Source organism: Lynx canadensis, chromosome A2 (genome assembly GCF_007474595.2).
Source record: "Lynx canadensis isolate LIC74 chromosome A2, mLynCan4.pri.v2, whole genome shotgun sequence".
Lineage (NCBI taxonomy): Eukaryota > Metazoa > Chordata > Mammalia > Carnivora > Felidae > Lynx > Lynx canadensis.
This window is the reverse complement of record NC_044304.2, coordinates 154,274,136-154,291,096: the sequence shown is the minus strand read 5'-3', so window position 1 is coordinate 154,291,096 and position 16,961 is coordinate 154,274,136. Positions and strand designations below refer to the sequence as shown.

The 16,961-nt window shown below is 44.2% G+C and overlaps 1 protein-coding gene across 3 annotated transcripts in view; it reads right to left on the bottom strand.

Moving 5' to 3' along the window:
• The window catches only part of TBXAS1 (thromboxane A synthase 1), a 156,017-nt gene that overhangs the window by 83,712 nt on the left and 55,344 nt on the right, over positions 1-16,961 (bottom strand). The window contains exon 4 of one of the 3 annotated variants that reach the window (XM_030308556.1): positions 2,501-2,597. The exons of the other annotated variants lie outside the window; for them this stretch is intronic. Within the exon in view, the coding sequence (XP_030164416.1) occupies positions 2,501-2,597 (97 nt within the window). The remainder of the gene's footprint in view (positions 1-2,500; positions 2,598-16,961) is intronic. 3 annotated transcript variants of the gene reach the window in all.

Below are 16,961 nucleotides of genomic sequence, written 5' to 3'. Positions count from 1 at the left end.
CTAGCAAGTGCCTCAACACAAGCAAAGGCACAGGGGCGGGACTTTCTAGAGCAGTTTACAGAGAGAATGGAGGGGTCGGTCCAGCTGGAGCAACAGCCTGTCTTGGGAAGCAGGGAGACGTGAGGTTGGAGCTTACATAATGGATCCAAATTACAGAGGCCCTTCAGTCTCGCCTGGGGGGCTTGAACCTCATTCCGTGGGCACTGTGTTGAGTGGAAGAAGGAAAATGGAACCATATTTCACAGATCCTGGTCTGGGAAGTAGACAAAAATTAATCTGGGGGATGGAAAAAGGGAGGACAGACCATGAGTTTGGAAGAGAAACTGGCCGAAGCTGAGGCAACTTTATTTTGTGCCCCCCTGCTTGAACTTGTGTGCTGGGTATATGCCTGCCCCTGGCACATCAGCGAGAGCACAGCCCTCTTCCAGGTCAGCTCCTGGGATTTCATGCCCTGGTGACATCCTGAGTGTCACATGAAGCTATACAGAGACACACAGCTGCCACATCGCACATCCCTGCTTGGGTGGGGGAGGGGGATGGTCAGGCAGGCTCGATGAGTGTCTTCCTTACCTGCATGGGATGCAGCTTGGGGGCCCGGGTCCGGTGACTCACTGGCTTCCCCTGCTTCTTCCTTTTTTTTTTTTTTTTTTTTTAATTTTTAATGTTTATTTACTTTTGAGAGAGAGCAAGAGAGCATACGCATAAGCGGAGGAGGGACAAAGAGAGGGAGACACAGAATCTGAAGCAGGCTCCAGGCTCTGAGCTGTCCGCACAGACCCCAATGAGGGGCTTGAACTCACGGACTGGGAGATCATCACTGAGCTGAAGGAAGTTTAACCGACTGAGCCACCCAGGGGCCCCTTCCCCTGCTTCTTTAATCAACACTCCTTACTGAGTCTGGCCCAGCAGCATTCTACAGCTGCATTTAACTGTCAGACTCCATTCCTAAGATCCCAGCAGCACAGAAGAACTTTAGGGATTTTGCACAGCAGGGTGGCAACATCACATTTGGGGAGGAGCATCTAGAGGCAGCAGTTAAACTTCTGCATTCCCTTCAAATGCACCTGAGGTGACGGCGTTAGCAGGCCAGGCGGTCACCTCCTTCTAGTGGCCACATGGTGTCTGCAATTGGACACAGCACTCTGGGGCTGGAAGATGAGCTGCTTTGGGATGAGCAACCAACTACTCAGTGAAACCTTAACAATCTGGAAATGTCACCCAAGGCAACTATTTATAGAGATGGCAGTAAGGACTTGAGTTGGGAGGTGGCATATGAATCCCTGTTCCTGTTAGGCATGTGACCAGGATTGTCACTTAACCCCTCTGGGTCTTGGTTTCCTTGTCTGAAAAAGAGAGATGATAGTTGTACCAAACTCATAAGTTCTCATGAAATTTAATGAGAAAAAACCACTCTGGGCGGCTCCACCAGCACAGAACACAGGGAGCTATGCTACTATCTTTAAGGCTCTTCCCCCATCCTGGATGGCACAGAGGTTCCCACTATAGTGGCGCTTACCATACAAGATTGTACTAGTCTCTTTGCCTCTGCCATTGGCACTAGACTATGAGCTCCTTCAGGGCAAGAATAGATTTTCTGTCTGTTTATAATCAGAACCTAGACAGTGCCTGGAATACAGGGGGTGTGCAGAAGTTTGCCAAATAACCAACAGTGAACACAGTACCTACTATTCCTGTAAGAATGGAAGTTGAGTTTAATTTGCCCCCCCCCCAAAAAAAAGATCGTGAGCCTCTGAATTCTCACAAGCAAGTATTTATCAATTCACTTGACAGTATTTCCAAGAATCAACATAAAGTTTCTTGGTCTCTGCTAGAACTCTTATATCCCCATCTTTGGAAAATAGGGACAACACTGACCTCTGCCACCCTCGTCACTTCTTTCATTCTCTGGGAATTCTCAACAAAGAAAAAAGTAGGATATATGCTTTCTAAAAAAGATGGAATGTGTGCGTTCTTTAGTGGATTGGGTTGAATTGATACCAGGGAACCCTCTTACAGGGCTTCTCCTGCTATGAGGGGACAAATTTCCCTTATAATGTTGCTTGTCTCCCCTTTCTGGCCTTATGACTTTTATATGCTCTGGGAAAGATGTAAGCACAAGAGGCTTGAAATTTTGCCTTGCCTCTGATATTTATTAACCTTACTCTGTCTTCCTCAGTCACTTGACCTGTGCCCTCTGGATTCCTCTAGCTCTGAGCAAAGCTTAAAAAAAAAAAAACCCTTCTGGTTTTAGCATTTTTATTAACCAGAACTTCTCTTGGGCTGTAGCTTTCTGGAAGCATTTCTTAAATGCAAATGCCATTCTTTTGTACCAGTTCTGTATGTCTCTTTTGAAAACTGGAATTCATTGGAGAGCTGTTTTGAGTCTAACTGATTTAAGTGCGATAAGAGGCCCAATCACATCCCTGTTAGATGTGATGCACAGTCGTTGAATCCTAGAATGATTCTCCATTCATCCATATGCAGAAAGAAAACCACATACCATTCTGTTGGTAAAGTTATGGAAGTTCTCAACCAACACCTGCTCGATCATGTCTGGATCAGAGATAACAATAAACATCCGGCGACCAAGATAGTACCTAGGGAGTAAAAAAATTACTTTAAAATGTGTTGTATTAACCTACCCATTTCTCCTTTCCCAAAAGGGTTCACAGTGGCTTAGAATGGAAAAGACAAATAGGAAGTAAAGATGTGGAGAAGATAAGGAAGTGCATGTGCTGATTATAAGGAATAGTATAGTGTGATGATCTAACATCTCATTTCGTTCCACAAATGTTTCTGGAATCCCACCACGCACCAGTCCTTAGAGACTGTGGGATAAATAAGACAGAGTCCTTGCCCCCCAAGGAGCTCATAGCCTGATAGAAAATACAGATCTGTAAATGGGAACATAATATTAGGGCATTTATAAGATCCAGAAGGAAGTAGAAATGGCAGAGATCAGTGTTGTCCATATTGCCCCCAAATGGGGAGACAGGTATTCTAGCCAAAGAAGGCCAAAACTTTTATATACTGATCCTTGGAAAAAGTCTAAAGTGAATTAATAAATGCTGTGGAAATTCAGGAAAGATTAAACCTGCTGATAAAGGGCTGAACATCTGGTTGCCACACCTGTACATGAAGGAGTTCAACAGATACTTCTGACATTAATGAAGAAAGGGAGGAAAGGATCAGCCAGACAGCTGGTGGTAGTGAACTCTAAGTGGAAGCAGCACTTGAGTACATGTCTGGTTATATTAATTTAAGTTCTAGGGGCACAACAGTAACTAAGACCCAGTCCCAGCTTTCAAGGGTCACACAGTCTAGTGGGAATGAAAGTTAGGTCATCAGCACACAGTGTGACCTCTGGCAAGCAGGGGTCACATTGGAGGCACACCCGCCTTGGTGCTTAGAAGAGAATAAAGGCTTCTCAGGGGTGGTGCTTCTCAAACTGAGTTCCAAAAGAGAAGCAGAAGTTAGTTCTGGAAAGTGGGTGGCAAAGGGGGTGAGCGTGTACCAGGCAGAGGAACCTGCTTGTGCAACTGTCCAGGGGCAAGTCTGCTTGGGGAAACTATGAGCACTTGGCTACCAAATGTATGAAGTGGACCCAAGTGAACCCAATGATAAATGAGTCCACTGCATAATGCCATGTTTTTAGTCTATGAAGTTATATGTTCAGGATGTAATTTGATCACTGTCCTATCCAGCTCAGAGTAGTAAGGGATAGATTTTAAAGGGTAAAGTCGTAAGGTATGAAAGCCGCAAAATTTACTCTGAATTATTAGTTGCTGGGAACTTTTCATAAGCTAAAAATGGCTTTAATTTTTTTTAACTCTTCCTTTTCTCACTCATTAGGGGGGAAATTAAATAAAAATTGGCTGGCATATATTAGGCACTCAGAAAATATTCACCTAAGTGATCATATTTTCCAAAATTTTTGGGAAAATCTTGGAGACGCAGGAATTCAACAGATGTGACAGAAGGAAAGAAATGATACTAACTAGGTTTTATTGTTTTTAACCAAGAAGACCAAAATTTACTCAATATGACTATAAACAAATCCTTTTGTAAAATTTATGGCGAGTGTCATGGACTCTTGAGAATCTAGTGAAAGCTGCAGACATTCTCCTAAGAAACACGGACATTCACAGCATCTTGTATGCAATTTGAGGGGTTCTTTAACCCCTGAAACCCACTCTAGAGCAAAGCTTCTCAAATATAAAATGTGCTTATAAGTCACCTGGATTTGAAGAAATAACTGCTGAGAGTTTCCCCCTTTTGGCAAAAGACATAAAGTTACAGATTCAAGAAGCTGAGTGAAGCCCTAGGAGGAACCCAAAGAAACCCATGCCAAGACATTATAATTAAACTTTCAAAACTTAAGAACAGAAAAATCTTGAAAGCAGCTAGGGAGAAGGGATGGATTATTTGTAGGGAACACTAATTTGAAGGATGGCAGATTTCTCATCGGAAACCGTGGAGGCCAGAAGGAAGTGGTGTATTTTTCAAATGCTGAAAGAATAGGGCTGTCAATCATGAGTCCTATACCTGGAGAAAATATACTTCAGGGAAGAAGAAGAAACAATGGCATTGTCAGTTGAAAGAACACTAATAGAACCTGTCACTAGCAGATCTACCCTTAAAGAATGGCTAAAGAAAATTCTCCAAACAGAAGAGAAATAATAACAGAAGATAGCTTGAAACTTCAGAAAGGTAAGACTAACCTAGAATACCTAAAAAATAATAGACTAGCCTTCTCATGAGTTTCTTAAATCATACTTGATGACTGAACCAAAAATGATAACACCATCTGATGTGGGGTTTAATATACTTAGAGATAGTGCCTAAGGGGATGCCTGGGTGGCTCAGTTGGCTAAGCATCCAGCTCTTGATTTCAGCTCAGTTCATGATCTCATCGTTCATGAGATCGAGACCCACATCAGGCTCTCGACTGCCAGTGCGGATCCTGCTTGGGATTCTCTCTCTCCTTCTCTCTCTCTGCCCCTCCCTCTCCCCCATGTGTGTTCTCTTTCTCTCTCTTTCAATCAATCAATAAACATTAAGAAAAAAGAGATTGTGCTTGAGATAATTGTAGTTAAGAAATAAGGAAGGTAGGGGTGCCTGGGTGGCTCAGTAATTTAAGTGTCCAACCTCGGCTCAGGTCATGATCTTGTGGTTCATGAGTTTGAGCCCCTTGTTGGGCTCTGTGCTAACAGCTCGGAGCCTGGAGCCTGCTTCGGATTCCTCTCTCTCTGCCCCTCCCCTGCTCACACTCTGTTTCTACCTCTCTTTCAAAGATAAATAAACATTTATTTATTATTTAAAAAAAGTAAGAAAGATAAGGGAACCAAAATGGAAGTAAAGTTTCTTCATATCACTCAAAGTGGTAAAGCATCTATACCAGTAGACTGTGATAAATTACATATGTATATTTATGCAACCACTAATAAAACTATACAAAGTGATACACACAAAAAAATTTTTAGTGTCATAGAGGAATTCTAGAAAATGTTCAAGTAACCTACTAGAAGGAAAGACAAGTGAAACAAGGAATAGAAGAATAAAAAACAAACACATTACTCTATTGTAAGTATAATAATCAGATAACAAACTGGGATTTGTGGTGGCAGCTAAAGTAATTTTGAGACATAAATTTGTAGCATTAAGTGCTATCTTAGAAAAGAAAAATCTTTTTTCTTTTTTAGAGAGCAAGTAGGGGAGAGGGGCAGAGGGAGAGAGGGAGGGGGGAGAGAGAGAGAGAGAGAGAGAGAGAGATCAGGAGAGAATCTTAAGCAGGCTCCATGCTCAGCATGGAGCCCGATCTGGGGCTCAATCTCAAGACCCTGGGACGCTTAGCCAACTGAGCCACCTAGGCACCCCCAAAAGAAGAAAAACTCTTAAATGAATAATCTAAGTACCTACCTCAAGCAACTAGAAGAAAGAAGGGCAAAAAACTCTAAATCAAATAGAAGGAAGGAAATAATAAAGAGAAAAAACGAATGGAATTGAAAACAAAAATTAATGAAACAAAAAATTGGCTCTTGGAAAAAAAATCAGTAAAATTATTAAACATCTAGCAAGATTAATAAAGATAAAAAGAGACGAGATACAAATCACTAATATCAAGAATGAAACAGGGTATCACTACAGATTCTGCAGCCATTAAAATAGTAAGGGATGATATAACTTTACGCTAATAAATTTGACAACTTAGAAGAAGTGAACCAATTCCTTGAGAAGCACAAACTACTAAAAATCATTCAAGATTGAATAAACAATGTGAATAATCCTATAACCGTAAAAGAAATTGAATCCATAATTTTAAATTTCTTGGAAAAGACCTCTCCCAGCTCAGATTGTTTCAATGGAACATTCTACCAAACATTTAAAGAATAACTAATAATTTCACACTATTCTAGAAAATAAAAAATGAAAGAACAATTCCCAACTCAATTTATGAAACAAGTATAACTCTGATACCAAAGCCAGAAAAAGGCAGTACAGAAAAAGAAAACTGTAGATCAGTATTTCTCATAAATTTGGATACTAAAATCTTCAACCAAATATCAGCAAATTGAAACTTGCAATGTATAGAAATTACAAACCACAACTAAGTGGTCTTTATTATAGGTATACATGACTGTTTCAATATTTTTTAAAAAATCAGTATGTTCATGGATTGGAAGACTCCACACTGTAAAGATGTCAGTTCTCTCAAAACTGATCCATGGGTTCAGTGCAATTCCTATCAAAAGCACAGCAAACATTTTTGTAGGCATAGACAACCTTTTTCTAAAATTTATATGGAAAGCAAAGGACTTAGAATAACTAAATTCATTTTGAAAAAAAAAAAGTGGAAGGGGAGGAATCGGTCTACCAGATTCTAAGTCTTGGCTACACTAGTCAAGAATGTGTGGTATTGGCAGAAAAATAGACATAGATAAGTGGAGCAGAACCCAGAGATAGAGAACCCAGAAATAAAGAACCCAGAAATAGACCCACACAAATATTCTCCACTGATTTTTGACAAAGATACAAAAGCAATTCAATGGAGGAAGGATAGCCTTTTAACAAGTGCTGGAGCTGTTGATTATGTAGTGGCAAAAAACTGAGCCTCACGCTTTCTACAAAAATTAACTCACAGTGGATTGCAGACTTAAATGTAAAACATGAAACTTGTAGAAAAAAAACCTTTGGGATCTAGGACCAAACAAAGGGTACTTAGCCTTGACACCAAAAGTATAATCCATAAATGACAAAACTTGATCAATTTAACTTCAAAATAAATTTTTTTGCTCTCTGAAAACCCTATCAAAATGAAAAAACAGTCAACAGACTAGAAGAAAATATTTGCAAACCATATATCTGACAAAGGACTTGCATCTAGAATCTATGAAGGACTCTTAAAACTCAATAGTTAAAACACAAACAGTCCAATAAAAAATGGGCAAAAAGACAGGAACAGAGATTTGACCAAGGAGAATAATACAGATGCCAACAACACACATGAAAACATGCTCAACCTCATTGTCCATGAGGGAAATGCAAATTAAAATCATAATGAGATATTGATATGCATCTATCAGAATGGCTAAAATAGAAAATAATAATAACATCAAATGTTGATGAGCATTTGGAGAAACCAGATCATTCATGAATTACATCTGAATGTAAAAGGATACAGCCATTTTGGAAAATAGTTTGGAAGTTTCTTTCTTTTTTTAAAAAATGAGTTTTGGGGCGCCTGGGTGGCGCAGTCGGTTAAGCGTCCGACTTCAGCCAGGTCACGATCTCGCGGTCCGTGAGTTCGAGCCCCGCGTCGGGCTCTGGGCTGATGGCTCAGAGCCTGGAGCCTGTTTCCGATTCTGTGTCTCCCTCTCTCTCTGCCCCTCCCCCGTTCATGCTCTGTCTCTGTCCCAAAAATAAATTAAAAAAAAAAAAAAGTTGAAAAAAAAAATGAGTTTCACAGCCAGCGTGGAACCCAACACAGGGCTTGAACTCATGACCCTAAGATCAAGGCCTGAGCTGAGATTGAGAGTCAGACACTTAACCAACTGGGCCACCCAGGAGCCCCAGTTTGGGAGCTTCCTGTAAAACTAAGGAAAACTTACCATATAACCCAGCAAGAGCACTCCTGGGCATTTATCCCAGATAAATGAAAATTTATGTTCACACTAAAACATGTTCATGAATGTTCATGGCAGCTTTTTTTTGGTAATAGACAAAAAATGGAAACAACACAAATGTTCTTCAAAAGATGGAAGGTTAAACAAACGGCGATCCATCCATATAATGGAATACTATGTGGCAATAAAAAACCCCTCAAACTATTGATACATGCAATGATTTAACTGGATCACAAGGGAATTATGCGAGTGGGAAAAGCCAATCTAAAGAGGTGACACATGACTCTGTATAACATTTTTGAAATAACAAAATTGTAGAGAAGGAGAAGAAATTACTAGTTGCCAGAGGTTAGGGAAGTGAGTGGTAATGGGTTGGGGTGGCTCTAATGGTGGGGGCACTAGAGAGCCTTCTGGTGATGGGACAGTTGTGTATCTTGGCTGTGGTAGTGGTTACATATCTGACAGAATTACATAAAACTACACACACACACACACACACACACATGTGTGCGCGCGTGATCAAATGTGTGTAAAGCCGATAAAATCTGAATAAGCACTATGGGTTGTACCATTGTCATTTTCCCGGTTTGCTAATGTACTGTAGTTACGTAAGAGGTCATTACTGGGGGAGACTGGGTAAAAGGTACCCAGGACCTCTCTGTATGCATTTTTTTTTTTTGCAACTTCCTGTAAATCTATAATTATCTCAAAACAAAAAACGTTTTAAGTCACCTGGGAGCTTAATGAACAACTCTGATCCTCACCAAGTCAGATCTACTAGGCCTGGGTGGGGCCAAGAATCTGCATTAAATTTTTTTTATGTTTATTTTATTTTTGAAAGAGAGAGATAGAGCATGAGTGGGAGAAGGGTAGAGAGAGAAGGTGACACAGAATCCGAAGCAGGCTCTAGGCTTAGCTGTCAGCACAGAGCCCGATGAGGGGCTCAAACCCACAAACCATGAGATCGTGACCTGAGCTGAAGTCGGACGCTTAGCCAACTGAGCCACCCAGGCGCTCCAAGAATCTGCATTTTAATAGGCTCTCCAGATTCTGGTACCAGAAGACAACTTCCATAATCTGAGAAATACTGTCTGAAGGGAGTGATTTTCAGCCACAGTGGCTGGTCAAAACTGTCTGTTAAACACTCAGAAAATACAGCCTGGCTCCACCCAAACCTACCTGACCAGAATCTCTGGGGTGGAACCCAGTCCCCTTTATTTTTTAACAAGCTCCCCAGGGAATCCTGATGTGACCGACGGTAACCAGGTTGGCCACCCACAAACCCCAAGTTCAAAGCCCTGTTCCATATTTAACCCGAGTTCACATTCATTTCCTTATGTTCTTAGATCTAAAACACATGCATTTACACTGGGGTGCACACATATTTTGGTGATACATTTGTGTCGATTTAGTTATTGCCGAAATAATTTTACATGTAATCTGGATTTTTCAAAAAACAAAATAATACTTCCACGTTCAAATGGAAGTTGTCCTTCCAAGCGGGCACCTTGGGAGTCTTTGTGCTTTTTTCTAGTAATATTGCTAATGCTAAAAACAATTTTGTCACAATTCCTTTAGAATTGCTTCAGAGCTGGTTTATGAACCTCATGAGAAAACTGGCCCCATTTTACATGTAAATTGTGTAATCTTGTGAATTTATATTTATACAAACACTCATCTATAGTTTGAGGAGCTCCTAGAAAGATTTTGAACAGAGAAACATGTAATGAAGATTGTTTTTCAGGCTTTCCTTTTGGATGCCTGGGAAGGTTTTGGTGTTCCAGTCTGCCCAGCCCTCCACTGGGAAGCACCCTCCCCATTCCATGCAGTACTGGAGGAGCTGTTGATTATAGCACCTTTCCATTCCACCCACCAAGTCCATCCCCAGCATCTGGTCATGGACTTGGACTCACAACCCAGGCATGCCAATCACAGTATCTCATCTCCCTGGCAACAGTGACTGGTCTTGGGGTGGACACATGACCCAATGAGGGCCAGTCGGAATCCTTCATTGGATGTATATATGGAGGCTGCAGGGGGGAAGCTTGGTCTTTCTCCTGGAGCTGCTGAACTGGGGATAAATGAATGCAGAGCTGTTGGTGACCATCTTTCTACCACATGGTAGGAACTGTCTGCAGAAGGAGCTAACAGGGATGGGCAGAGATTAAGACAAACAGGGTGTTGAGGGAGTCCAAAGTCCAATTCAAGTCTCCACCTGCTGCGGTCTTCCTGGATCCTCTAAGCTTAGGTTAGCTTTTGTACTTAAGTTCATTTGAGTTGGGTTTCCATAATTTGTAATCCAGAAGTCCGAACTCATATGGCGCCCCCTTTCCTTCTCAACTTTGTGAATACCCGATGCCATCCTGCCTCTCAAAATGTACTTCCCCAAGAGGGCTTGATCTCAGCTTTGTACATTGGTGTGACGGTATGGGGGCGTCTTAGTGCTTCCTGAGATGGGGTGACATACTGGAAAGTAATAGGCATGGGAGCCCGGGAAGCTAGATCTGGGATCATCCAGCGCTGTAACTCATTCAGACAAACACTGCAGGTGAACTCTGCAAACACCCTGTCCCTCGGCGTCCTCGCCTCTGAAATATGGAAGTAAAACAAGACAATCTCTGCAGTCTGGTGTGGCCTTCAATCCTATAATTCCCATGAATTGACAAGGAAATTCCATCATGGTCTTTGAATTTTAAGTCTCCTCTGTATATAGTGTGTGAAGGAACTCCCTATGTCAGCAAAATCAGTTAGTAGTATTTGTATGGGTTGAGGACCCTCCTCAGAACCCTCAAGCTGACCGCAGCTATTGGCCTTTATTGAGTGCTTACTACCTGCCAGGCCTCGTTCTAAGCACCTTGCTGTATTAACTCGTTTAATCCTCATAGAAAACGGATGGGGTAGTTATTATACCCACTTTTCAGAATAGGAAACTGAGACCTAGAGAAGTTGCCCAAGGGGAGGACTTGATCCGAGCCCGACAGCTGTGGAAGCCCAAGCCCCTCACCACTGCCTGTGCTGCCATCTGTTCCAACGGACACCCTTCTCCCAGGCCGACTCCCCGGTGTGGTGTGGCTCCAGTGCTGAGCAGGTGTGCAAGAGGAAGCAGCCAAAAGCCAGCTGTGCCGCCACTATCTTGTAAAGGAGGAAACTCAGGGCGGCTTCTTGCTTCGTGGACCAGAACCCCTTCTCCAGCCCAATTACCAAGGTAACTGCTTGCTTCACCTCTTGGTAAGAGTTCTTAGCCAATTATATTAATTTATATTTATTTATGCACATAAGAATTTGCTTATTGAACTACAAAGCACCTGCTGGAAGAGAATATTTGGGCAAATCAGTGACGTGTTGTGTGAACAAGAAGACCCACTTGTCTGACTTGTTTAATTATCAGATTTCTGTGTTGTTGTTGTTGTTGTTGTTGTTGTTGTTTTTGTTCTTCTTTTTTAACTGACCAGTCAGTTCAATCGAAATAGGTGACAATTGTCTTCTGGGACCCAAGGCAGGGTAGACAGCTGGTATGAGCCCATGGGCTGCCTGGCCCTGTTCCAGAAGGCTTGCCCCTGTCAGGGGTGACCTAGCTATCAGGGCTGGTCATCAGTGGCAGCTACGGGAACCAACACAAAAGGATGGCCATGTTACACAGCTGAACAGACGAGCACATTGTCAAATAGTGCATGTGGTTGTGTAAATAAACAATAGTCTACCTGACTGTTCATTCAACAGGCATTTATTGAGCACATACTCTGTGTCAGGTGCTATGCTAAGGCATGGTAATAATGCCCCTGGGAAAAGTCTAGAGGAAGATATCTTAGCTAACAGTGCACGTATCTGGAGCAGGAAATTACGGGAGACTTGTACTTGTCATTGTGTATTTCTTTAACATCCCAGTATTTTATAATGAGCGCCTGTAACTTTTGTATTAAGAAAAAGAAGGAAAAAAAAATGGGTTTCTCACTGGATCGGCACCACTGCGTCTTTCAAGAGTCAGGGTGGGGGTCGGCAGTGGTGCAGCTGCTGGGGCTTGGGTTCAAGGCCCTGCCCTGTGATTTAACAGCTGTGTCACCTCGAGTAAACTGCAACTTTCCTGCACCAGTTTCTTTAATGAAAGAGGCTGTTATGAGGGTCAGATGAGAAATAGGAGAATGCTTTGTCTGCAGTACCACATTTTAGGTAAATGCTGGTCATGATAACCTCTCCATCAGAAGCACGGGGCCCCTGTGGGTCCCAGAGGGCATGCCGCACCCTGCTAGAGCCACTTTGTAGAAGCTGAAGAGGCTGGATGGGGGCTGCCCCTGGGGAGATCAGGCGACTTGCTGACCTCCCTCCCCCCAAAGTCCTCAGAAGGAGTCTGAATGCTCCACCAGAGACTCCTGGTTTCCAGGTAGAGACTGAAGAACGGATGAGGGCCTTCAGTGACTCTGGCAGCTGCTAAACATCAAGCCTCTGATAAATCCTTGCCTTGGTGACAGTGTGATTTCCCAGCAGGTTGAGGATGCTGAAAGGGTAACTGCTGTCCTGGCCTTAAGTCTGACCTCCGGTCTGGAAATGGAGGGAGCTCAGTGCAGAGAGGGGGCATAGACTCCGGGCAGGCACAGTTGTGAGAGTCTCAGACTCTCAACTTCCAGAAAGTTCTTGGAAAGGCTAAGTAGAGGTCCAGGAGTACTAGGGCGTTTGGCTTTCCTAGGGGCTCCCCTGGGCGGGGCAGCTGGCACAGTGCTAGAAGGAAGAATGGCCCTAGGAGTCCTGGAGGTCTGTCCCTGCTCAGCTCACTGAGGCATCTTGCTATCGGTCTGTCATTAGAGCTGAGGAGGCCTGTGTTAGCAGAGGCAGAGCAGACTCAAGCTGCCAGGGATACTTTTCTAGAGGAGTGGTGACAGAGTCACAGGCCCATGGAGTCTGGAATCACTGGGAGCAAGGAGTGGGTCACCTGCGCCGGAAAGCCTCAGGGTGCTCACGCCTTGGGGCTGACCCTGACCTCAGACCCAACAGAGCCTATGGCCTGAATTGGCCCTTTATCAGCCCTGCCCCTCTTCAGCGGGGTCTGGGGCCTGCTCAGCTCCTTCCTCCTGCCCTTTTCCTACTGGTAGAGTCTCTGGTCTCTCACTTCCTGGCTGGACTTTGGATCTCCCACTCAGAGACTTACGTCTCCATCATTCTGGCTTATCTCCCCACCTGCTGCTCATCTACACATGGCTCTGACTCAGTTATCCATCTAGGACTTTGTAAACCGCAAATCCAGTTGTACCAGTCCTTTACTGAAAACCCTTCAATGGTTGGTCATCATCAACGGCTTTGGGAGTCTTCAGCTCTCACAATCTGGCGCCTGCCTTGTTCTTCCGCCTTGTCCCTCCATATTCCCCATAACCCCAAGATCCGCTACTGATAATCCCGATTCACTGAAACCCTCCATCATCTCTCACCTCCACACCTTTGCACATGCTGTTCCCTGCTTTCCTGGAACAGCGCTCCTTCTCAGTTTCCTGTCTGGTGAACCGCTAGTGGTTCTCCACTAATTGTAGTGAGATGGTTTTTTTTTTTTTTTTTTTTTTTGGCTGTCTTTCCACTTGATTGTGAGTGCTTTAAACAAAGAGATCTTACCTTTTTTTCTCTTTGGTGTCTAACACTGAGACTACAGTTTGGGGCAAGCCGTAGGAGTTCCGTAATGTTAACAGAGCGTGTGTAATTAGTCCCAACCTCTAATGCTGCGAGGTTGAGGCGCCGTCTTTCTTACTAGGACCTCTGCAGTAGCCCCCAGTTGGCTGTGCCTCCAAACCAACTCCCCCCTCAAGGCCAAAACTACCTTTGAAAATAGATGCTATGTTGCCCCACACCTGATAAACTTCTAATGTTTCTCCATTGTTTGAAGTAACAAGTCTAAGCTTCTGGGCCTGTCATGAGGGCTCCCTGCAGGAGCTCGTAACCTCTCTCCCTGCCCTGTTCCCCTTCCACCAAGGTTGCCAAACTTTCTCAATTCATGGCACCCTTAGGGACTCATAGCAGTAGCTTTTCATAGTCCCCCAAGGCCAAAGGAAGTACCCAAGAGTCTCATTTTTAAGCAAATTACCTCCAAACAACTCAACGATTATTTGCGTTCTAACAGTGGACTTTGGAAAAAGGAATACACATAAATTGAAGGTGCTTCTCACAGTGACCAACAGATGTCACTGTGTTCCCCATGAATATTAAAATATCCCAGGAAGCCCCTATAAATTCACTGTGGCACCCTGGGTTGCCTTAGCACATGGTTTGGGAACCACAGCCACATACAGTTGCTATGAAAAAGGTTATCTGTGGTTCCCCAAATTCGCAGTTATCTCCAGGCCCCATCTTATGCACCCACTTTTCCCTCTGATGTCTTGTCTCCATCTTGTTAGTTTGGAAAACCCTCTGTGATTAGTCGGGCCACCTGTCCCCTCTGCTGTGGAGCCTTCTCAGACCCCTCACTCCTTGCAGTTTCCACAGCACCTGGTCCACCCCTCCCCTGACTTGCATCTCATTCTGTTTTATTTGTTGATGGGCTCCTTACTACTATGAATTCTTTGAGGACAAAGCCCTATCCTTTTTTTTCCCTTGCATCCCCGAGAAGCTAGCAGGGCACCTCACACATCATAATAAATGGAGGGATGGTCCTGAATCTGCCTTTCTAGTTCTGGGAAATCACTTGGTATCCTGCTGACTTTTCCACCTCCTGCTCCGGGCTGATCTGAAGCCAGACTTGAAACTCCAGAACCTTGTTTCTCTTTCCTCACCTTTATCCGGCATTCCAAAAGCCACCTGGTTCCTGTTCCTTCTAAAATCTTTGGCCCACCCTTGCTATTTATCTTCCACCACTGTGGAGGAGGCATCCACCTGCAGGGCCGCTCGGCTGGCTTCCTCACCTGTGTGTCTGCCTTTGTGGCCAGCACTGGTGATCTCGGTTCTGGCTGTGCACAGTCCCCTGGGGGGCAGCTGAGCACGCAGAACCCTTACATCGCCTCCGCACTGCAACTCCATGGCTCTGCCAGATTTCATTTGAATCAAAGTTTCCATTACATGGTGGCACCAAGATGAGCTGCTCAGATCCCCCCTTTGGGAAAGGACCTGTCCAGCCAATGAGCATGTAGTCACCAGAGAGCCTCCAGTCTCCCTTCAGGACCACGGGTCAACGTGGACCAAGCTGATCCACCTTTGTCCCCACGTCCAGATGTCAACTTCTCTTGCTCCAACCATTCCCACCCCAAGGTCTTTCTCTGACTGTTCCTACTGGGTGGAATACTCTTCCCTCTTCCTCCTCATCTCCCTGCTATCATCCCTCAAGACCAAGCGCAAGTACCACCTGCTCCTCGAAGCCTTCTCTGCCTTCACTGGTCCATGATTCTACCCAATTCATGGCTTCAGGTTGTCTGTTTAATCATGTATTCAGTCATTTACTACCTGGCATGTTGGTGTAACTTGGCCCTTGTCTGTGTTTTTCTTCTAAATCAGATGCCAAATTTCTTCAGGAAACAAGAAACAAGTGGTACTTTTTTTTTTTTTTTTTTTTTGGAAGGGAGGGATGGTCTCCCCAGGGCCGTCAGCTCAGTGCTATCTATACACATACCCAAGACCGAAATATCTGTTGAGTAGACGATGCCTGGGGTGGAGCCAGCAGTGACTTCTTCCAGATAAGGGGAGAAATGTCCCCTCTGTCTTTGTGCCACTGGAAGACATGGACACAGACGCTGAAAAGAGTGTTGGAAAAGTGATAAAGAGGGTAGAAGGGAACATTCCTCCCAGGATGAGCCAAGAACAGATGGCAGAGACAGCATTGCATTTGGACTTTGGGCCCTTGAATCTTGGGGGTCCAGTCCCTACACCTGGTAGATTTCCCAGGTAGCAGGTAGAAAACAGGTCTCACCACCCTTCTTTCAGGACCTTCTTGGCTACTGCCAAGAATATGCTTTGTCGATGCTGACGTGGGTTTCTAGTGGTGACAGTGTGGGGTTAGTGAGGACTCTGCTGAGTTCACACAAGCCAGCTTGGAAAAGGCCAGGCAACCACAGCACCCCCAGAGAAGTCCATGAGAGACGGCCCTGCCCATGACCCTCTCTGCCTGCGTGCCCCACCCCCTGCCCCGCATGTCCTTAACCCAACCCCACCACACCCATGGAAAACATGCAAATGTGTGCTCCTGAGGGGCCCAGGTCCATGGCAATGGCACGGTATGAACGTGGTGGCAGGGTCCCACCCCGAGGCCTCTGCTGCCAAAGGACAACCCCAGGCCTGGCAGCCAGGAGACACGGGTTCAAGCAGTGCTCCATTTTTCGTGAGTTTCTGGCTCTGGGGCAGGAAGTTAATTTCTCCCCCTGATCCTCAGCTTCTTCACCTATAAGATGAAGTGGCCCTTCCAGTCCTGGTGAGTTGTGACTCTGCCAAGCTACAGTCGAGCGTTCTCCAGAGCAGAGCTATGGTGAAAAAAGGGAACTGGACAGCAAGGGGGAAAATTATCTGAAACAAACCTATAACGATAAACCTCTCTACACTATTGAATATACCCGCCCATTTAATTTATTCAGTTAATAAAACTTATTCCCCAGAGGGGGACAGGCAGAGGTAAGCTACAAACCAATCTGCCTGTGTGAGTATGGGTATAGACGTCTAGCTCATAACAATAAAAAAAAGAGTAATTAAGAGATGTATTGAAGTGTATAGAAATCCTGAAGGACACTGAAGAGTCCAATCCAAGTTACTGTCCTTGGTGCAAATTTAATTCAGTAGGGAATAGATAAATAGAAATACAGAAAAAACAAATTCAGAACAGATGTTAGGCAAGCAATTTTTTTCACAGTAAGAATCATAAACGTGAAGAGGAGCCTATAAGGC